General features: G+C 39.0%; 1 protein-coding gene across 18 annotated transcripts in view; it reads left to right on the top strand.

Annotated features, from left to right (window-relative positions):
• MAP4 (microtubule associated protein 4) overlaps nt 1–22,993 on the top strand; it is a 195,412-nt gene that overhangs the window by 117,783 nt on the left and 54,636 nt on the right. For 17 of the 18 annotated variants that reach the window (XM_030306574.2, XM_030306557.2, XM_030306550.2 and 14 more), the window contains 5 exons: nt 10,728–10,850; nt 16,805–16,918; nt 19,518–19,652; nt 20,446–21,606; nt 22,289–22,411. In XM_030306574.2, the coding sequence (XP_030162434.1) occupies nt 10,728–10,850; nt 16,805–16,918; nt 19,518–19,652; nt 20,446–21,606; nt 22,289–22,411 (1,656 nt within the window). The remainder of the gene's footprint in view (nt 1–10,727; nt 10,851–16,804; nt 16,919–19,517; nt 19,653–20,445; nt 21,607–22,288; nt 22,412–22,993) is intronic. The other variant, XM_030306563.2, reaches the window with a different exon arrangement.

Below are 22,993 nucleotides of genomic sequence, written 5' to 3'. Positions count from 1 at the left end.
AGATTAAAAATAGAAATAGATTCAGTTATTCCGCTACTGGGTACTTACCCAAAGAAAAGAAAAACACTCATTTGAAAAGATATATGCATCTCTATGTTTATTGCAACATTATTTATGATAGCCAAGATATGTAAGTAACCCAGGCATCCACTGATAGATGAATGGATAAAGAAGATGTGGTGTGTGTGTGTGTGTGTGTGTGTGTGTGTGTGTGTGTGTGTAAAACAGTACTACTCAGCCATAAAAAAGAACAACAACAACAAAAAAGTTCCTCTGCTGTCCTGCCCACCACTCCCCTGCTGTGTATTCGGTAAACTTCTATCTCTTTTGTTCTACCTCAGGGGAATTCTTTCACCTCCCATGCTGTTGGCTTCCACCTAATCCTCACCCTGCATTTGGGGGCACCCATCAGATCGAGAGACCCCCCCCCCCCATCTAGACACCATGCTTGCCAGTTGTGACAACATGGTTGGATCTAGAGGGTATTATACTAAGTGAAGTAAGTCAGAAATACAAATTACCATATGATTCCACTTGCATGTGGAATCTAAAAAACAAAATAAACATCAAGCAAACTCTTAAATACAGAGAACAAACTGGTGGTTGCCAGAGGGTAGGTGGGTTGGGGGGAAGGACAAAATAGGTGAATGGGATTAAGAGGTACAAATTTCCAGGTATATTGGGGCTCCTGGGTGACTCAGTTGGTTGAGCATCCTACTTTGGGTCGGGTCATGATCTCCCTGTTCACCGGTTCAAGCCCCATGTCAGGCTCTGTGCTGACAGCTCAGAGCCTGGAGCCTGCTTCAGGTTCTGTGTCTCTGTCTCTCTCTGTTCCCCCCATACTCACTCTCTGTCTCTCTCTCAAAAATAAATAAAAATGTTAAAAAATAAATAAGTCACAGAGATGAAAAGTACAGCGGAGGGAATATAGTCAACAATAATTGTAATAACATATGACAATAGGCAGTGACTACACCTACCATAATGAGCAGTGAGTAATGTATGGAATTGTCAAATCAGTATGTGTACACCTGAAACTAGTAAACATTGATGTCACCTATACTGCAATAAAACAACAACAGCAACAACAACAACAACAAAACCCCCTGAAATTATGGGTTTCTTTTTAACCAAAGGGTAAGCAGAATCACTGGTCTTCTAAAATTTATTTTAGACACGATAGGCTCTTGTGTAAAATCTCCTGGGGTTCCTTATGCTTTCTCATACTAAATGTAAATCACTTTCCAAGCAATTTTATATATAGTGTGAATTTATTAACTTAAATAATCCAGTCCAGAATAAGGACCTTGTGATAATTTTGATAACAGCTTATTTATCAAATGCTGTTCTGTGTCATGCAGTGAGCTAGGCCTTTTGAAGAAATAAAGTGATAGAAACATAGTCTTTATTTTTCAAAGAAACATATTAATGGATTGGAGCAACAAGATTAATACATGTTAAGTAATGAATTATTTAAGTGATGAACATACTTAAAGGTTTAACTATTTAAAAAGTAAAAAAAAAAAAAAAATTAGACTAATAAGGAAATATGTGTTCAGGGACTAAATTGTTTCCTAGGAACAATGAAGGTCGAAATTGCTAAGAGGAGGAGACTAAGCATTAAAGTTATGACAGAAGCTGTGTGGAAACGGACACCTGAGTCATGGCTCTGGGATGTGAGTCCAGCAGTGTGCAGAGGTTCATCTGATGAGCACAGGCACTGGGAGGGGTAGGAGAAGCATGGGCTTCGGCAGTGGCTGCGAGGGTCTGGCCTGTCTGGAGTGTGACTTTCCTGTTGAAGTAGTGGGGAATAGCCCTGCCATCGGTTCATTTCAGCGGATGAGGAAGAGTGTTAGATTAGCATCCAACATTTACGTTATTCTGGGAGAAGCATTTGTCATGTTGAAGCCCTAAACAAATTGCCTTTATGAGCTTTGAAACAGTAGATGGTGGGTGCATCTTCTCTAATTCAGGAAGCAAGCCAAAGATAGAAGTTCTATGGAATATAAAAATATTAATAACATGCTTTTTATTGTAATAAATATTGTAATAAAGAATAAATATCCTTTAGAGGTCATTACTAAGACCAAGAGAGACAAAAAAGCCGTCCCAAATTTCTACATTTAAGCTTTTGATCAGAGCAGGGTCATCCCTTTGTTTGCTTGCTTACTTGTTTGTTCTATTTTCCTCCCTCCTGCCTTCCCTTTCTGTTGTTTAAACTCTGCTATAGATTTATTAAAAGATTTAATAATAAATAAGGGGGGGGGAGGAAAAATTATTCTGGAAAGTAGCCAAAGACCAGGGTTTGAGACTGTTGCTTATAGTACTATGGAGTCAGTAACAGATTGATTCTTAGCTTCAACTTCAGAGCATCAGAAAACTGTCTTCTCCTATCATTTTCTGGTTAATTTCTTTTTAATAATCCAGAGTGGAACTCTGTTGTTATATTTGTGCTTTTGTGATGTGAGAGGTAAGATAATGTATTATTTATATTTTTATTGATTTTAAGAAGTGTTTATCCAAATATTTGCCACCTTATCTTCTTCCCTCCTCCATATGCTACTTGTGAACCCCAAGGACATTGTGGGTTTTTTTTTTTTATTTATTATAATCTTTTTGGCTTAACAAATGTCCAAGTACTTCCATTTAACCAGTAACTTCTGAGTACTTGTATGTAAATTATATTTTACTAGATTTTTGAGGCATATAAAGATGAATGGATGTTAGAGGTCTCACAATTTAGAGTTAAAATGCATTTTAAAAATTGTGTATCACAACCTTTTTTTTCTTTTTTAAATTCTAAGTTAGTATAGTAGTCTGTGGCTCTACAAGTCTTGAAGTCATGCCCGGAGTTAAGTGGCAGCCAGAGTTAGAGCCTGGATCTCCTCATTTCCAGTCCAGTTTTCTTTCTTTCTACTTTCGGTTTCGATTTCTTTTCTGTCCTTTGAAGAAACCTTCAGACTGTTATAGACAAATTATAGATTTCTTAAGTTTTTGGACATTTCCTCAATTTGTCTCCTATTCTAAGAACTAGGGACTGTACATTTATGTGTCTGTTGGCTGCCTACAGCTAGATTTTTTTTTTTTTTTTTTAACACCTAAAGGCTTTTAGAATCCTACTTGGCTCATAAGTCCCTCTCTTGCTTTTCTGTCCTCCCCTTGTTCTATCTCTGCTTCACTCACTCACTCACTTACACTCTGCCTTTCTCCTTTGCCCTCTCTTTGGCTTCATTCTCAGGCAGGCTCTTTCAAAGTGGCAAAGAGGGCCACTGGCGGCCCAGTATGTCATTGTGGCTCAAGATCCAAAATGTCAGGTCTGTGTATCAGATTTCTCCAGAGGACTTTTGGCCTGAATGAATGAGTCCCAAGTGTACCCCTTTGGTCAGTGAAGCAAAAACTCCATGATAGACCACTGCACCAGGCCCATCTGGAAGGGAATAGAGTGGTTCCCCTTTAGGAGGGATATAGGCAGATAAACCTTGGGGTCTACTTTTTTGGCCTTTGATGTCCTAGCTATTCTCTAGCAGTCCTTTGTGAAGAACTGTAGTCCTCCACAAGGTTTTTCTATTCAAATTGGTGTGCTCCTTATTTACCCATTCTTACCCATGGCCTCAACTCATATTTGGCTCTGCTGAATGTTTTCTCCACTTCTCCAGCATTGTGTAAAAACAAGTATGTGGTCTCTATAAAATTGGGCCTATAAGTCTGCTGAAATAGTGATGAATACATATTAAGTATTACAGGAAATTATAGAAAATTAAACCCCACAACTAATGCAGTTTGACTATAGTCAGCTCTGCAGAACTTCCTTGTGTTGAAATGCCATTTAAAGTTGGCTCTCTTAAAGCTAAAGGGTGGCAGAAAAGAGAAAGCATACGGGGTGGGGGGGGTGGGGAGAGACCAAAAGGAGGAGGAGGTGCTTGGAGGAAATGGAGGTGATGCATTCAAACCTCTGGAGATGCTTAGACATGAATTTACAGGACCACATTACAGTACCGGGTGTTCTTGTCCCTGCTGCTTGTAGACTCCGTATCTGAACTGTATTGCTAAAATTTTTTCTTCTCCCTGGCCCCAAATTGTACCACAACAGGAGGCATTTACTTTTGTCATTTAGTGAGAGTTGACCTTGGGAATAGCTATGTGTGGAATATCTATATTGTCCATTGTAAACATCACTGATGAAAGACGATTATGACAATCAGTTCCCATGTGAAAAAGGCACTGTGACAAACATTGCTTAAATTTTGGAAAAAATCTGTTTTGAAGAAGTGATGTTTCCTTTTCTTATAAGTTAGAGCAGAAGTTTCTTAGCTGCATGCAGGTCAGTGCCCATAACCACCAGAGAGAAACCACTCCTGCTAAAGGCTCTGGTTAACACACAGAACCCGGGAGCGTTAGCCGTTTACTGTGTTAACTCTCCATCCAGCAGATGAGTTTCTTAGGGATTATGTGTTTTATTTATGTAAGAAGAGTTTTAGTTAGAAAGTGATAATTAAATATCTTATTTAAAATTCTAGTATATTATCCACCTCCCATTCTTGTAGGCATGGGAAATCACTTAAAGTCCACATATTTATTATGTGTGAGTAAAAACATTTATAGAAAAAAAATCTTCAGATAGCCAAGATCCTCCCAGGAGATGTTCCTAAAGGACCATTTTAGAAAATGCAAATTGAGGCATGCCTGGGTGGCTCAGTTGGTTAAGTGTCCTACTCTTGATTTTGGCTCAGGTCTTGATCTCAAAGTCTGTGAGATCGGCCCTGCATCAGGCTCTGCCCTGACAGTGCGGAGTTTGCTTGGGATTCTTTCTCTCCCTCTCTCTCTCTCTCCCTCTTCCCCCCCCCCCAAATAAATTAGCTTAAAAAAAAAGAAAATGCAAATTTAGGTTAAGTGTGTTTGTTTTATTCTTCTTCTCTCCTTTTCCCCCCAAAGCACTTCATGTAGGTGAAATCAGATTTAAATGATTATATGAAACATGAAGATAAAGGGCAACCTTGAAGGGGAACATTTACACCTAGAGGCAGCCTAATGAGTTGGCTACTAATTAAAGAGGCATCGTGCCACTTCCACCCCCTGTTCGCCTTGAGGTTAGCAGTTGGTGTGTTAGCAGCCATAGAAATGTTTATAAGTACCTTGTAGCGGAGCCTTCTCCTTGCAGCCATGTCTTCCTTAGGTCTTAGTCTGTTTTCCAGAAGGAAGACAGTAGGGAAACTTTAAACTTTGGTACTGTGGCTACTCAGCCTTCCAAAACTTCTTTCTCATTGACTTTTATGCCCCTCTCAACAAAAGTTCATACCCCTAACAAGGAAGTATATACTAAAGTCACCCTAATCCATTTTTAGAATATTTTTATCACCCTCAGAATTCCCTTGGGCCCATTTATGCTCAATTCCCATTCCTACCTACAGTCTAGGCAACCACTATTCTATTTCCTGTCTTTATAGTTGTGCCTTTTCTAGAAAACTCATGTGAACAGAATCATAAAACATGCAGTCTTTTGTGTCTTGCTTTTTCTCACAGATCACAATGCTTTTAAGGCTCATCTGTATTGTAGTGTTTATCAGTAGTTCATTCCCATTTATATAGCCAGCTGCATATTATTCCACTGTATGTATGCACCGTATTTTGTTTATCCATTCACTAGTTGATGAACATTGGGTTTCTGATTTTTAGCTATTATGAATAATGCAGCTGTCAACATTAATATACTGGTTTTTATATAGATATATGGTTTCATTTCTCTTTCAACCCAGGGTTGAAATTATTGGGTCATGTGGTAAGTGTGTGTTTAACATTTTAAGAAACATTTTAAGAAACTGTCAAAGTCTAGAAATAAACTCTTACATTTTCCAACAAGGGTGCTAAATAAATCAAGGGAGAAGAACACAGCAGTACCCCCTCATCCGTGGTTTTGCTTTCCATGGTTTCAGTTATCTATGGCTAGCGGCTTTATGGAAGCAGATGGTTCTCCTTCTGACAGATCAGGTCAGCAGTAGCCTAACATTGTGTTACAGTGTCTATGTCGTTCACCTTATTTCATTTCATCACAGGCATTTTGTCATCTTATATCATCACAGGAAGGGTGAACATAGTACACCAAAATATTTTGATAGACCACATTCCTATAACTTTTGTTTATAGTATATTGCTATAATTATTCTATTTCATTATTAGTTATTGTTAACCTCTTGGTGTGCCTGATTTACACATTACACTTTGTCATAGGGTATGTATGAATAGGAAAAATAGTAGTATATGGAGGGGTCAGTACTGTTTGCAGTTTCGGGAGTCCATTGGGGTGTCTTGGAACATATCCTCCACCAATAAGGGGGGACTGCTATAGTCTTTTCAGCAAACGGGGCCAGGACAACTGAATATCTATGTGCAAAAGAATGAAGTTGGCACCCCTACCTCTATTACCACATAAAAAAAAAAAAACAAACAAACTCAAAGTGGATCATAGACCTAAATATAAGAGGTAAAACTATAAATCTCCTACAAGAAAACCTAGGCATAGATCTTTATGACCTTGGATTAGTCAGTGGTTTCTTAGGGCTCCAAAGCACAAGTGACAAAAGAAAACCAGATAAATTGGACTTTGTCCAGGCACTTGGCTGGTTCAGTCGGAGTGGCACGTGACTCTTGATCTTGGTGTTGTAAATTCAAGTCCTATGTTGGGTGTAGAGATTACTTACAAATGAAATCTTCAAAAAGAAAAATTGGATTTTATCTAAATTAAAATTTTTTTGTGCTAAGGATATCCTCAAGAAAATAAATCTTGGATGGATCTCAAGGGTGGAATGCTAAATGCGATAAATCAGAGAAAGACAAATACAATATGATTTCACTCATATGTGGAATTTAGGAAACAAAAGAACAAAGTAAAAAAGCAAAAAGCACACTCTTAAATACAGAGAACAGACTGGTGGTTGCCAGAGGAAAGGTGGGTGGGGAGATGGGTGAAATAGGTGAAGGCAATTAAAAGTACATTTACTTTGTTCCTCAAAAAACTAAAAGTAGAACTACCCTATGACCCAGCAATTGCACTACTAGGCATTTATTCACAGGATACAGGTGTGCTGTTTCGAAGGGACACCTGCACCCCCAGGTTTATATAGCAGCACAATCAACAATCGCCAAAGTATGGAAAGAGCCCAAATGTCCATTGATGGATGAATGGATAAAGAAGATGTGGTATATATATACAATGGAGTATTACTTGGCAATCAAAAAGAATGAAATCTAGCCATTTGCAACTATGTGGATGGAACTGGAGGGTATTATGCTGAGTGAAATTAGTCAGAGAAAGACAAAAATCATATGACTTCACTCATATGAGGACTTTAAGAGACGAAACAGATGAACATAAGGGAAGGGAAACAAAAATAATATAAAAACAGGGAGGGGGACAAAACAGAAGAGACTCATAAATATGGAGAACAAACAGAGGGTTACTGGAGGGTTTGTGGGAGGGGAGGATGGGCTAAATGGGTAAAGGGCATTGAGTCTACTCCTGAAATCATTGTTGCAATATATGCTAACTAATTTGGATGTAAATTAAAAAAAATTTTTTTTAAAGTACATTTACTGTGATGAGCACTGAGTAATGTATAGAATTGTTGAATCATTGTATTGTACACCTGAAGCTAATAAAACGTATGTTAACTATGCTTGAATTTAAAAAAGAAAGTGAATCTTGCATCTCAGTAATAATTTAAAAAACCCAAATAGCTCAATTAAAAAATGGGTAAATGGTTTGAATAGACATTTCTTTTTTTTATGTTTATTTTTGAGAGAGATTTGCAAAATGTTAAGCATAAGAGTTGCTGTATGACCCAGAAATTCTGTAGAATTGGAAACGTATGCAAAAACCTGTACCTAAATGTATATAGCAACGTTGTTTACAATAGCCAAAAAATGGAAACAATCAAATGTCAACAGATGAATTGATAAACTATGGTATATTCATACAATGGAGTATTATTTGGCCGTACAAAGCTGTAAAGTTCTGACACACGCCACAACGAGGATGAACCTTGGAAACAGTGTGCTTAGTGAAATAAGCCAGTCACAAAAGGCTGCATGTTGTATGATTACATTTATGTGATATATCTAGAATAGGAAAATTCACAGAAACAGAAAGTAGATTCATGATTGCTAGGGGCTGGGGGAAAGTGGGAAAGGGGAATGGGTATAGGATTTTGGAGTTAATAAAAATGTTAAGTTAGTGGTGGTAGTTATATAACTCAGTGAATATAGTAAAACCCACTGGATTCTACACTTTAAAAGGGTAAATTTAGGGGCTCCTGGGTGGCTTAGTCAGTTAAGCATCCGACTCGATTTCTGCTCAGGTCATGATCTCACGGTTTGTGAGTTCAAGCCATGCGTCTGCCTCTGCGTGGATAGTGTGGAGCCTGCTTGGAATTCTCTCTCTGTCCTTCTCTCTGTTCCTCCCCTACTTATGCTCTCTTTCTCTCAAAATAAATAAATAAAGCTTAAAAAACAATTTAGGGTAAATTTATTATCTTGGTTAAGCTGTTAATAAGAAAAGGAAGCCATCAGACTATTTTCTTTAAAAAAGTTTTTTTTTTTTTTTAATGTTTATTCATTTCTGAGAGACAGAATGTGAGCAGGGAAGGGGCAGAGAGAGAGGAGACACAGAATCTGAAACAAGCTCCAGGCTCTGAGCTGTCAGCACAGAGCCCGAGGCAGGACTCGAACTCACAAACAGCTAGATCATGTCATGACCTGAGCCGAAGTCGGACGCCTAAATGACTGAACCACCCAGGTGCCCCAGACTATTTTCTAAAGTATTTATTTAGTATTTACTTAAAGAATTTAACATTCCCTCCAGGAATGAAAGAAGCTTCCTTTTTCTCTATATCCTCACAAACTCCTGGTATCATCAGTCTTTTGGTTTAGCAGTTCTGTAGTGTAGTGGCATCTCATAGTGATGGCAGTTTGCATTTCCTTATTGACTAATGATGATGAGCTTTTTCTCGTGTGCAAATTACCCATTTGTGTATTTTTCTTGATGAAAATGTCTGTTGAAATCTTTTCCCCATTTAAAATTGAGTTGCTTGTGTTATAACTGTGTTGGAAGAGATTTTTTCCAAGTCTTAATTTTTTATCATTAGACTTAACAGACAAAGAATAACATCTTAATAAATATGATCAGAGCAAACAAAGTATAAGGGAAATTAAAGAAAAGTTTACACATTGTTCACAGCAAGTATAAACAAAACTAAGCAAAGAGTGAAGTCGCTTTTCCTCCATATTAAATGCTTAAACACAGTTTTGAATCCACAGTATGTACCAATATTTAAGTTACTTATAAATATATTAAGTTTTTAATGTGATAAGTGAACTGTTTCTCTCTTATTAAAACTTAGCTAATGTAGATTATGTTGTAACAGATTTTGATCTCTTCTGAATACAGGTCCTTTATCAGATTCATCCATTTGCAAATATTTTCTCTCAGTTGGGGTCTTCTCTTTTCATATTCTTAATGGTATCTTTGAAAAGCAAAAGTTTTACATTACCATGATGTACAGTTCATCAGTATTTTTTTCTTTTTTGGATCCTACCTTTGATGACATGTCTAAGAAGTCTTTGTCTAATCCAGGGTCACAGAGATTTTTCTCCTAGTTTTCTTCTACAAGTTTTTAGTTTTACATGTTTATATTTAGGTCTTTAATCTATTTGGAGTTAGATTTTGCATGTGGTGTGAGGTAAGTGACCAACTGTTTCTGTATCACTGGTTGAAAAAAATTATCCTTTCCGCATTGAATTCCCTTGGCACCTCTGTTAAAAACCAGTCATCCACAACTTAGGTTTCTTTCTGAACTCCGTTCTGCTCCATTTATCTAATGTGTGGTCCGTACAACACTGACTTGGTTATTGTACATTTGTAAAAGTAACTTTTGAAATCAAGTAATGTAAGTCCTCCAATGTGCTTTTCTTCAAAATTGTTTTGGCTGTTTTGTGTTTTTATGCATTTCCATTCTGACATCTTCAAAAAATTTTGCTGACACTTTTAATTGCCTTGAATATAGTGGTCAGTTTGAGAATTACCATCTTAACAATATTGAGTTTTGCATTAATGAACGTAGTATGTCTCCGCATTTATTTAGATCTGACTTTTTTTTTTTTTTAATTTTGGTGACTTGAAATGATTGCTGTTGACAGTCTTGTCCCAGTTGGTTTTTAAAGTTTATTTATTTTGAGAGAGAGAGAGAGAGAGAGAGAGCGCGCGCACGCGCGCGCGCATGAGTGGAGGAGGGGCAGAGAGAAAAAGGGAGAGGGAGAATCCCAAGCAGGCTCTCCATTGTCAGCACAAAGCCTGATGCAGGGGTCAAACCCACAAACTGTGGGATCATGACCTGAGCCGAAATCAAGAGTTGGATGCTTAACCGATTGAGCCACCCAAGCCTCCCAGTTTTGTCCCAATTTTATACTTGTTCCTTTGTGGATGAAAATTACTAACCTTTTCATGTATCATAACCAGAAGTCATCCTATGATGTTTTTAACCTTATATAACAACCTGTGCTTCCAGCATCTTGATTGTTTTTCTGTCTTAATAAAGGGAGAAAAAATGGTCTTCAAATGCACTAGCTAGGTATGATTTTGTCCTATGGTACTAGCTCTAATGCTTGTAGAAACTCAATTCTAGTGGAAGGGAAGACAGTAGTGTTTTATAACTTTTGTTTTGTGTTTCTGTTTGAAGGGTCTCCAACTCCATTCCTTGACGAGAAAATGACCTTCCAAGGATATCAGAACATCCAGAACTGGCCAGAAAATACAAACTTCTGCTTCGAACCTGAACAGTTGGTGAATCCTACCCAGACTGGTAAGTGCAGGCTTGCCTGTGGCTGCTCAGTGTGAGTGGTGACATAAACATGAATAATTTACAGCCACTGCTCACATAGAACCCTTTAGCCTAAGTATAGCTTGTCAGGTACAATCAAAGTGTACTCATTTACCCTGAAAATTTAGTTGACCCTTTCTCCTCTTGATCCCTTCATCTGAGGCACACACCCCTCTAGATTTAAAGCCTGTTCTGAGTAACTTAACTGAAATTCATACTCATTGAAGACTAATGGTCAGTAGTACCTTAGAACCTAATTCTTCCAAAAGGAATTACTACAGTAATAATAGCACCATTTGTTGAATATCTGTGTTGTGCCTGGCACAGTGCTAGAGCCTTTCTATACATATTTTCTGTGTTTCTTACCTAACTCTGCCAAGTACATATGATCCTCATTTGACAGAAGGGAAAACTAGGACTCATACCCCATTTCTTTTTTTTTCTTCACCTTTTTAAAAAAAATTTATTTATTTATTTTGAGAGAGGAGGGGAGAGAGCACGTGAACAGGGGAGGGACAGAGAGAGAGAGAGAGGGAGAGAGAGAGAATCTCAAGCAGGCTCCACACTGTCAGTGCAGAGCTCAATGCGGAGCTAGAACTCACAAACCATGAGGTTATGACCTGAGCCAAAATTAGGAGTCGGACGCTTAACAAACTGAGCCACCCAGACGCCCTTCATACTTCATTTCTATAAAATCAAACTAATCTATAGAGACAGAAAGCATATGTGTAGTTGGCTAGAGCTGGAAATGGTGGCAGGAATGGATTGCAGAAGGACCTCAAAGTGATAGCATCATTGCCGCCACGCCAGGTTGAGAGCTGTTGTCTTGTTTGCACTTATATATGGCTTCTTTTTTGCCATCCAATTAATAAGGAGCTTATAACTGGTTCCAAATAATCTAGTACTTGATGTTCTATCCATTTTCCAATTATTGGCTAGGCTAGATATATAATTTTTCAAAACAGCTTTTTTTATTGAGATATAATTCACATACCATACAATTCACCCATTTAAAATGTATAGTTCAGTGGATTTTTAGTATTACCTCAAAAATAAACCCTGTGTTCTTTAAATATCACTGCCTATCTCCTTATCCACCCTGGCCCTAAGCAACCACTAATCTCTTTCTGTCTCTCTAAATTTATCTATTCTGGACATTTTATGGAAATGGAATAATATATGGTCTTTTGTGACTAGCTTTCTCACTTAGCAAGTGTTCAAGGACTCGTGGTTTGTGGCATGGATCAGTACTCCATTCTTTCAGAGGACCTCATAATACTGCATTGTATGGATATACTACATTTTGTTTATCTGTTCATCAGTTGATAAACATATAGGCAGTTTCCTTTTTTTTTCTTTACTGTTGTCAGTAATGCTGTTTTAAAAAGGGTTTTGTGTAGTAGACATACACTTAAATTTCTCTTGAGAGAAATACCTAGACTGGAATTGCTGATCATATGAGGAATGCCCAACTGTTTTCCAAAGCACCTGTACCATTTTATATTCCCACCAGTAGTGGATTAGGTTTGTAATTCCTCCACATCCTTAAAAATGCTTGTTTTTCTTTTTCAAAAATTAGAGCTAACCTAGTTGGTATGAAATGGTATCTTGTTATGATTTTTGTTTGCATTTTTGTATGGGCTAATGGTGTTGATTATCTTTTTCACTTTTCGTGTGTTTGTTGGCTATTTATATATCTTCCTCAGAGAAATCCTCTGTCCCATTTTTAATTGGTTTGTCTTTTGGTTGTGTCCTGTACGAGTTCTTTATAAACTAGACCCTTATCAGATTTATGATTTGCAAATGCTTTCTCCCATTTTGTGGGTTGTCTTCTAATTTTCTTGATAGTGTCCTTTGATGCATAAAAGTTTTTGATTTTGAAGACCAGTTTATCTTGTTTTTCCTTTGTTGCTCATACTTTGATGTCATACCTAAGAGCCCATTGCCAAACTGAGGTCATGAACATTTACCCTTATGTTTTTCTCTAAAATTTTTATAATTTTAGCTCTTGCATTAAGGTCTTCGGTCCACTGTAAATTGGTTTTTCTATATGGTGAGAGGTAGAGGTCCAAATTCATTATTTGTCATGTGGATATCCAGTTGTCCCGTCTCCAGTCTTTGGAAAGACTATTCTTTCCCCATTGAATGGTCTTGGTATCCTTGTTGAAATCTGTTAACCATAGATACATAGTTTTGTTTATCAACTCTTAGTTCTGTTCTATTGATCTATATGTGTGTCCTTAAGCCAGCACTATACTGTCATGATTACTGTTGCTTTGTGGTAAGTTTTGCAGTTGGGAAGTGTAGATTTTCCTACTTTGTTTTTTCTGATGATTATTTTGGTTGTTCTGGGTCCTTTGCATTTCATATGAATTTTAGAATCAGCTTGTCAATTTCTATAAAGAAATCAGCTGGGATTCTGTTAGGAATTGCATTAAATCTATAGATCAAATTGAGGAGTTTTGCCATCTTAACAATATTATCTTCAAATCCATAAACATAGAATGTTTTTCCGTTTATTTATATCTTATTCCTTCACCAATATTTTGTAGTTTTTAGAGCGTAAATTTTATACTCCCTTTTGTAAAATTTATTCCTAGTATTTTATTCTTTTTAATGCTGTGAATGGAATTGTTTTCTTAATTTCATTTTCAGATTGTTCATTGGAAGGATGTAGATACACGAGTGATTTTTGTATATTGATCTTGTATCTTCCAGCCTTGCTGAACTCATTAGTTCTAATAGTTTTTTAGTGGATTCCTTAGGATTTTCCATATGTAAGATCATGTCATTTACAAGTACAGTTTTAGTTCCTCATTTCCAATCTGGATGGCTTTTATTTTTTTTTTGGCTTAATTTTCCTGGCCAGAGTCTTTAATACAATGATAACTAGAAGTAGTGAGAGCAGACATCCTTATTTTGTTACTAGTCTTAGAGGGAAAGCATCTAGTCTTTTGCCATTTTTTAAGTATGGTGTCAGTGGTGGGTGTTTTATAGATGCCATTTATTAGATTAAGGAAAATGCCTTCTATTCCTAATTTGTCAAGTGTTTGATTTATCATGAAAGGGTGTTGGGTTTTGTCAAGTGATTTTTCTACACCTATTGAAATGATTGTGTGGTTTTATTATTACTTTAAGTTTATTTATTTATCTATTTATTTTTTTTGAGAGAGAGAGTGGGAGTAAGCAGGGGAGGGGCAGAGAGAGAGGGAGAGAGAGAATCTCAGGCAGGCTCTGCATTGTCAGCGCATTGCCCAACGTGGGTCTCAATCCCACAAACTGAGATCATGACCTGAGCTGAAACCAAGAGTCAGACGTTTAACCTGACTGAGCCATCCAGGTGCTCCCATGTGATTTCATTTTTTATTCTACTGATATGTATGTATTACATTAATTGATTTTGGGGTGTTAAACTAATCTTGCATTCCTGGGATTAATCTCATTTGGTCATGGTGTATAACTCATGTTATTTGCTGGCACATTCATAAACGTATTGAACATTTTGGAATCCGTGTTTAGAAGAGATATTGATCTGTAGTTTCCTTCTGATGTCTTTGTCTAGTTTTGGTATCAGAGTAATATCAGAGTTATACCATTCTATGGTGATACCAACCATAGAATGAGTTAGGAAGTGTTCTCCCCTCTTGAGTTTTAGTTTTGGAAGAGTTTATGAAGAATTGGTTTTAATTTTTCATTAAATGTTTGGTAGAATTCAATAGCGAAGCCAACTTAGGAATTTTCTTGTGAGTAGTTTTTAATTACTAATTCAAGTCAGGAAGGAGAGGAACCAGCAAGGGTAGCTTCAAAGGAATTGCTGGTTTTGATGTTGGGGAAAAGCCAGAAAAATATAATGTCTTGAAAGTCAAGTGTGGTAGTCCACCCCCAAGATGGTTCCAATGAACCCCACCTCCTGGTATTCACAACTTTAAGTAGTAACTTCCCATTGTAGCAGGGTTGGTCTGTGTGACCAGTAGAATAGATGACAGAAATAATGGTATATCATTTCTAAGATTAGGTTATAAAGGACACTGTGGCTTCCATCTTGGTCATTCTGGGTTTACTCATCCTGGGGATAGCCAGATGCTATGGAGAGGCCCACATAGGGGAGGAACAGAGGCTTCTAGTCAATATCCATGTAAGTAAATCATTGTATAGGCAGGTTCTCCAGCCCCAGTCAAGTCTTCTGATCATCACAGTCTTGGCCAATACTTTGACTACAACCTGTGAGACACCCTAATCATTGAAGGTGGGGAAAAAAAACAGGTTCTGGGAGACATTTTGAAGGTCAGATCAGTTGAATTTTCTTATGAATCAAATTTGTATGAAAGAGAGAAGTCAAGGATGACTCCAGTGTTTTTGACCAAAAAGATAGAATGCCACTAGAGATGGGAAGATTTCACGAGGGGTAGTTTGGGAAACATACTACATTTTAGCTTTATTTTATACATTAAGAGTTGGCAATTTGATATGAAAGTCAAGAAATAAGGGGTGATATCTAGATGGCTCGAGGTACAAATTTGAGTGTCATTAATTTATACACAGAATTTTAAACTGTGAGATTAGATGAGATCACTGAGGGAAGGAATGCAGATAGAGAAAAGGTCTTCCTTTCTCTAACCACTTAATTAGTTCTTTAGTTCTCAGCTTAAATATTTATCAAGGGAAGATCATCCTTGACTTGAACTAAAACATCCCTCTGCTAAATGTTCTCAACCCTGATCTTACACATCTCTGGGTTTTTAGAGCTCACAGAGTCTGCCATATTAGAGGCACCCACTAAAAAAGTAATAAGAAAATGACAGAACTTTGTAGAAACCACTCATTTTTACATGCAAGTTAGCAGTTTCCCATCCTAATGTGCAAACCATACAGCAGTTACTCTCATTGATGGTTTAAGCTTCCTGTTTTCCTTCAGTGGAAGCCTGAGGAGCAGAGCAAGCGGCAGCATTTCAAACGAAGTGATCCTGGGGAGAGTGAATGGTTAGAATCTCTCTCCTCTCCCAGCTCCCCCACTCTTCTGGAGAAGCAGCACTAGGGCCTCCTCTGTCTCCAGCAGCTTCTCAGTTTGCTTTCTGCTTGTTCATACTTCCCAGTGCCATGGTCTCCCCTGCTTCTGACATCCCTTACTAGAACAGGGTGGTCCAGCTGCCTCAGAGCCACAGGAATGAACATTCTCCCAAGGCCTAGGTTTTTATGCAGCTGCCTCTGACAAATGAAGCACCTTACGAATCTACCAAGGAACTAGTGAGAAATGCAGATTCTTAGCGCCCAGCAATCAGTGTTTCTTTAAGCCTGCAGGGTGATTCAGATGTGTGCTAAATTTTGAGAAGGCCTTCTTAGAACCAAATTCTTGCTCGATCTGACTGGCTTTGCTCTTTTTTTCATCTAAGAAGGCACAGAGTTTCCCTGATGTTTTGAGTGACTTTATTTATGGCAACTCCTGATTCTGGAGCTCATTTCTCTTCTTCAGACGCCAGCTGTTTACCTTGTCTCATTCAGACAGGTTTTGAAAAGTAGTTTTCTTCATGATGCCCACATGAGGTGAAAATGTCTTTTTTACTTGCCTGGCTATCTTTTTTTTTTTTTCCCTTAATAACCTGAAGTGAATGTCTAAATATATATTGAAAGTTTAATCAAATCTGTACTTTCACCTCTTAGCATGTTATAGAATTGACCATTAGTTGTGTTTTTAGTTTGTTATTTGTTGACTGATTCAGATAATCAAATCGTAGGAAATATGAGATTACATACTCTTAACTTTTAACAAAGGAATTCGTGATTCTCTACCATTTTCAGTCACATATTATCTCAACTTATTTCACTTATATTGACAACACACATGTAACCAATCAATATTCATCATAGGCTAATAAGGAATGCTAATCATTTTAGTTGTATTCACTGGGAATGAATTTTAAATTCCTTCTTTATTCCAGATCCCTTTAAGATGCATCATGATGATGGCCTGGAAGATTTTCTCTTTCTCCCCAGTGGAACAACCAATGCTTCAGCATTTACAGAACAAAATGATCCCCTGCAAGACAGTTACGGTATGACTTCTTCAACTGGATTTATTGCTTAACTCCAAACAATTAATGTGGCCTTTAACCCATCACCTTTGAAGTTAACCACTAGGCAGTCATGTTTATTGGCTCTGGCTGTAACAAGTCTCTTTCTAGATTGGTCACAGGAGAGAGTTCACAGTTGGGCTGCTCAGAGTCTGATCATATCCTCTCGGGATCTTGAATACACTATCATAGGGCCAGATTCTCTTTCCACATTTTACCAATTCATTGCCTTGGGCAAGTTATGTCCTCTGTAAACTTTGATTTCTTTACCTATAAAGTGGGGCCAGCACTAGTTCCTTCCTTAAAGATGGGGTGATAATTAAGTAAAATTTTGTAGAAGCACTTCTTACAGCATCCGATACGTGGTAAACATTAAACAGATCTTAGATCTCAATTAGTAGTGTCCTTATTCCTGGTTTTGTTGTATCACTTGTAACATGAATGTGGCCAGGGTACTGTGGGGGAGGTGAAACTTTACTTCTTCCCATCTTAGGTTTTCTGCTGGGACTTGTTAACGACAAGATTAACAGGAGACAAACAGTTTGTCAACATGCAGCATCCATCACATGGGAGAAAAGTAATTCAAAATGGTAGCTTAGAAGTTTGGTTTATATAGCATCTTCAATGAAGAACCATAAATTGGTAGAAAAATGACAGGAAAAGGAAAGCAGTTTTAGGCTTCCAGGAGTGGCTAACTGTGGGAAGAAAATGCATGGGAGGAACTAATGGAGTAAGGTTTGCTTGCCGATCCCTCTGGCGCCCTCTCTGGGATGACAAGAGTCTGCCTCCAGGAAGAGGAGAATTTATATCCCGCCTTTAGGCAGAAAGGGGGAAGTTTTTTCTCGGGTTGCTACTCCCACATTACCTTCAGCTCAAAATAATTTTTATGTCAAAGAGGCATATTTTGGGGTGACATTCTGGTTTCCTTCAGTAAGTCCCTTCAGTGAAGTTCCTTCACCAATAAGTCCCACTTCAGCAATGCTTATAATTTTGTGTTTGTTAAGATCCTGGCTAATAATATGTTGCATTTATGCTTTTGTTTGGACTGAATATCTCTAGGAGGAAGGATGTTAAGTGATGCTATCCATGTCGTCTCTTAATACTTTGATTGTGGCTTTGACTTCTGTTCTGTCAGCTCACCAGCTAGTGAGTCATTTAGTCTCATTGGCTTCTTTCTTTCTTTCTTTCTTTCTTTCTTTCTTTCTTTCTTTCTTTCTTTCTTTCTTTCTTCCTTTTTTTAAATTAAAAAAATTTTTTTTTTTGTTTAAGTTTATCCATTCATTTGGAGAGAGAGCGCACAAGCAGGGGAGGGGCAGAGAGAGAATCCTGGGCAGGCTTCGTGCTGTTGGTACAGAGCCCGATGCAGGGCTTGATCTCATAAACTGTGAAATGATGACCTGAGCCAAAATCAAGAGTCAGACGTTCAACCAACTGAGCCACCCAGGCTCCCTTAGCTTCTTTTTTTTTTTTTTTTTTAACAGCATCTTTCTTCTGTTTCTTTATGTTCCCACTACTCCCCTGCCACAAAACACACCCCCCTGCCTGGGCCACCCCATGTAAGCCCCTGTCACTACACTAGACACCTAGACCACCTCGGTAGGACTCCTGCTCCCTTTTAAATTCATTCCAAATATGCCTGCTGCATTTGCCACCAAGGCCCTATTCTGTATTCATCATGTCATTTTCATTAAGACCTTAACACACCCACACCCTTTCTCTCTCTCTCTCTCTCTCTCTCTCTCTCTCTCTCTCTCTCTCTCTTCAAATCTAAATTTCTCTGGCTTTCCAGATCCTTCTTCCATTGTTGGTCTTAATTCTGTTTTCCCTCTCTGGTACGCAAAATCCACTTGAATCCAACTAACTTCATAGTTGCAGAAACATTCTTGTCCTGTTGGCATCTTCATACTTTGCTCACGGTTCTCCATCTTTGAAATTGACTGCTCTGTCCTCTCTTTCTGCTCTTGCTTCTCCTCTGAAGCCTTCTGTGGCTATTCTGGTCCTCATAATTGTTTTTAAACTCTTAGCCCACTTAGTACATACTATAGACTATTTGGTACATGTCTGTCTTGCCTTTCTAGCTAAATCATAATACTCCTGATGGCAAGGACCACGTGATATTAAATCCCCTATTATCTGATGATGGACAGCATAGTAATAATCCTTTACATCTGTCCTAGTTCTTAATAATTTACAAAACATTTTCACAAAACTGTCTTGTTACGTTGCAGAGTGAAATATTGATCTCATTTTACAGATGAGGAAATCAAGACTCACAATCCCTTATTATACTTCAGTTGCGATATTGGTGCTTGCGTTCAGTCTTTGGTATTTTGGCTCTTTGCAGTGCACTGTAGGAGGCTGCCAACCAATGCTGATTATAATGACATGACAGCCATTTAAAAAATTTGCCCAAACATAAAGAACATTAACAGTTTTTCTTTATACTTCCTTTGTTTTTCACTGGTGCTTAGGTTCGTGTCATTATGGCAGTGTATAAAGCTGATTTTAAATGTCAGATGCCTTTTTTTTCCCCATTGTTGACCCAGTTTCAACAATCTGTGTGTTTGTGTTTCAATATTAGGTCTGTTTCCCTGTGACACATTTGCTCCTGCAAATGTTGTGCCTCAGGGGTGGCCTGTGGAAGCCCCAAACTCTCCACACCCGGAATCCTTCATTTCCCCAATGGCTGTGACACAGCCTCTGCAGCCCACGGCAGGTAAATGATTAGAACCCGTCTTCACTTAACGGTTACGGTATCATAGTCCGTTTAAATCATCAGACTTTTTGATTAGCAGTGGACAGCAGTATAGATAAAGTTTCAGAACTATCACAAATGCCTTTATTACTTCAGTTACTGGTTTCACAGCTGGAGAAATGAAGGCAAAATTGAAATACAGCACTTGGGGTTCGTGGGCAGAGAACATCCCTTTTCAGTTCAGTGCAGACTTGGAACTCTAAGGTTTTTTTTCTGGATGTCCCACAAGTTCCCATTCTCTCTCTTTTTTTTTTTTTTTAATATTTTTATTTTTATTTTTGAGACAGGGAGAGACAGAGCATGAACAGGGGAGGGTCAGAGAGAGGGCGAAACAGAATCTGAAACAGGCTTCAGGCTCTGAGCTGTCAGACAGAGCCCGACGCGGGGCTCGAACTCACGGACCGCGAGATCATGACCTGAGCCAAAGTTGGCCACTCAACCAACTGAGCCACGCAGGTGCCCCTCCCATTCTTAAAATAACTGTGTACCCGTGTTGTTGTTATTTTTAAACCTGTGTTTTAACTCTTCTTTTCCTTTCCTCCTCCACGATTTATTCTCTTAGTATCCTATTCTTCGAAGTATTGGGACTATCAAAGAGTGGGCACAAATACATTAATTAGACAGCTTCTTAGTTATGTTTAGGGTGTTGTGGTCACAAAATCTAGATACTCTTATGCTCTCAGAAAGTAAGTTTTGAATGTAGACCTATGAGCAGACGATGATGGGTTCTAAATTTCCAACTTATTTCCCTTAGAGCCAGCTGAAGAAGTAGAAGTGAAGAAGGGAGCAGAAGAGAGGGCACCAACAGAAGCATTGGAAATCATGATGGGACTGAAGGCTGATGACATGGCACCATCTAGAGAAACAGAGATGTCTCCAGCCAAGGACATGGCACCAGCCACAGAAACAGAGCTGGCATTGGCTAAAGACATGGAACCTTCTATCAAATCAGATGTGACACTGGCTAAGAACATGGAATCATCTATGGAATCAGATATGGTCCTAGTCAAGGACATGGTACTACCCAAAGAAACAGAAGAAGCCCCGGTGAAGGATGCTGTTTTGTCCACAGAAACAGATGTATCTTTAGCCAAGGATATGGTATTGCCCACAGACACAGAGGTAGCCCCAGCTAAGGATGCGATACCATTCAAAGAAACGGAGAGGGCACCACCTATAAAAATGGATTTGTCCCCAGATGAGGGCATGGTAGCACCCACAGACAGACAGATGACCCCAGCCAAGGGTGTGGAATCACTCTCAGATATAGAAATGGCACTGGCTAAGGACGTTGTGTCACCCACAGAAATATCCTCAGCCAAAGAGGCAGCCTTGTCCTCAGAAACAGAGGTGGCCCTGACTGGGGATATGGCACTGCCCCCAGAAACCAAGATTTTCTTGACCAAGGATGAGGCACTGCCCCCAGAAATGGAAGTGGCCCCAGTCAAGGATATGGCTTCACATCCAGATACAGAAAAGGGCCCAGTGAAAGACATGGCTCCGTCCCCAGAAACAGAGGTACCCCTGGGCAAGGATGTGCTTCTACCCCAAGAAACAGATGTGGCCCTGGGGAAGGACCTGGCTTCACCTGTAGAAACAGAGATGGCCCTGGGCAAGAATGTGGCTATGCCCCCAGAAACAGAAGTAACCCTGATCAAGAATGTGCCTCAGCCTCCAGAAACAGAGATCACTCTGGCTAAGGATATGGCTCTGCCCCCTGGGACAGAGGTCACCCTGGCCAACAATGTGAGTCCAGCCAAGGATGTTGCACCACCCTCAGAAACGGAGGTGGCAGCTGTTCCAGCTAAGGACATGGAAATTGCGCAGACACAGGAAGAAGTACGTGAGGAGGCCCAGTTAAAATCTCTCCGGGATGAGGGGCCATCAGCTGCATCTACTTTTATCATTTCACCAGGTATGAGTTTAAGTTTACTCCTTATTTCTGTCTACCAGCGTGTAGTCTCCAGAAAGGTGAGGGACACATGTTGTGCCAGATAAAATACAGACACTTACACTGTATTTTACAAGTCTACACACATTCCTGCTCTTCTAGACAGTTCTTTCTCACCTTCTCTCCCTCCTCCAGTTTCTAACACCTTCCTCCTTATTTCTCTGCTGGTCTGTTTTCCTTGTTGATAACTTAAGCCACAAAAGAGCACCTTCACAAACTTGTGCTACCTCATCTGCCTACTTGTGTGCTGTCTCCATAGTCTCTGCCTCCCTCCTGTTGCTGTAGGTGAACTGTCCCTGCTCCTAGGTGTGGCCAGTCTCTCCAGGTTGCACTAGCTCCCATCTCCTCTCGCCTACTTAGGCATGCTGCCCTAGCCATTCTTTCCTTTCTTGCCTCTCACTAATCTTTGTCCCTCTCCACTGGCTCATTCCCACCAATGTACAAATATCTGTTATTTTTCCCCATCTGAAACAAAACAAAAACTTTCCCAACTTCACTGTCTAGCTACCACTCCATTTCTCTGCTGCTCTCTGAGGACCATCGCTCATTCCTCAAAAACCATTCCTGAATCAAGTTTCTGAAAGGTGGAAAAACAGCTGAAATCTTGCTGCTCTAAAACTTGTGTGGTTTTTACTGTTACATCCAGAACCAGTGACAGCTGTGGGTCAGAAGTACAACGTGCCAACAGATGAGGATTCTGTGTTAGAGAAACAAGACCAGAAGAAACCTGTCAGTAGTCAGCCTTCTGAACTTTCTTCAGAGAGCTCAGGTAAGTTAGGGTAACAAAGTGGACTCTTTGAAACCACTTCAACTGGGAGCAATGGGGTGATGGTGGATGTTGTCCCTGATTTCTGGTGATCAGTAGTATTGTTTAGGAAGTCTGTTCTCTGTCTTGGACAGATTTGGTCTTGTTTAGGCAGAAAGTCAGCTTACATATTTTCAAATTACTGCTACATCGACTCAAGACACCTAAATTTTAACCCAGTTCAGCTGTCCACTATGCTATCTTGTGTAATCTCAGGCAGGTTATTTAACTTTCCTGTGTCGCTGTTTATTCAGCTATAAGAGGAATGCACTGGTCAAATGTTATGGAAATCTTTACTAGTAAGCCCTTGCTAGTTAGTGTTTTTCATGGCCCAACAGCATCTGCATTGCTTGGGAGCCTATTAGAAATGCATCATCTTGGCTTCCACTTCAAACCTTCAGAATCATAATATGCATTTTAACAGGTTCTCCAGATAATTCTTATGTACAGTAAACTTTGAGAGGCACTACTCCAAGATACTTTCTGACTTGGAGTTTGATCATTCAGCGAACTTTAAGGTTACAGGTTTTTGATGTAAGCCAAAAG

Source organism: Lynx canadensis, chromosome A2 (assembly GCF_007474595.2).
Source record: "Lynx canadensis isolate LIC74 chromosome A2, mLynCan4.pri.v2, whole genome shotgun sequence".
In the NCBI taxonomy this organism is placed as follows: domain Eukaryota; kingdom Metazoa; phylum Chordata; class Mammalia; order Carnivora; family Felidae; genus Lynx; species Lynx canadensis.
Note: the sequence above shows the minus strand (reverse complement) of the source record. Positions and strands in the feature narration are given on the sequence as shown.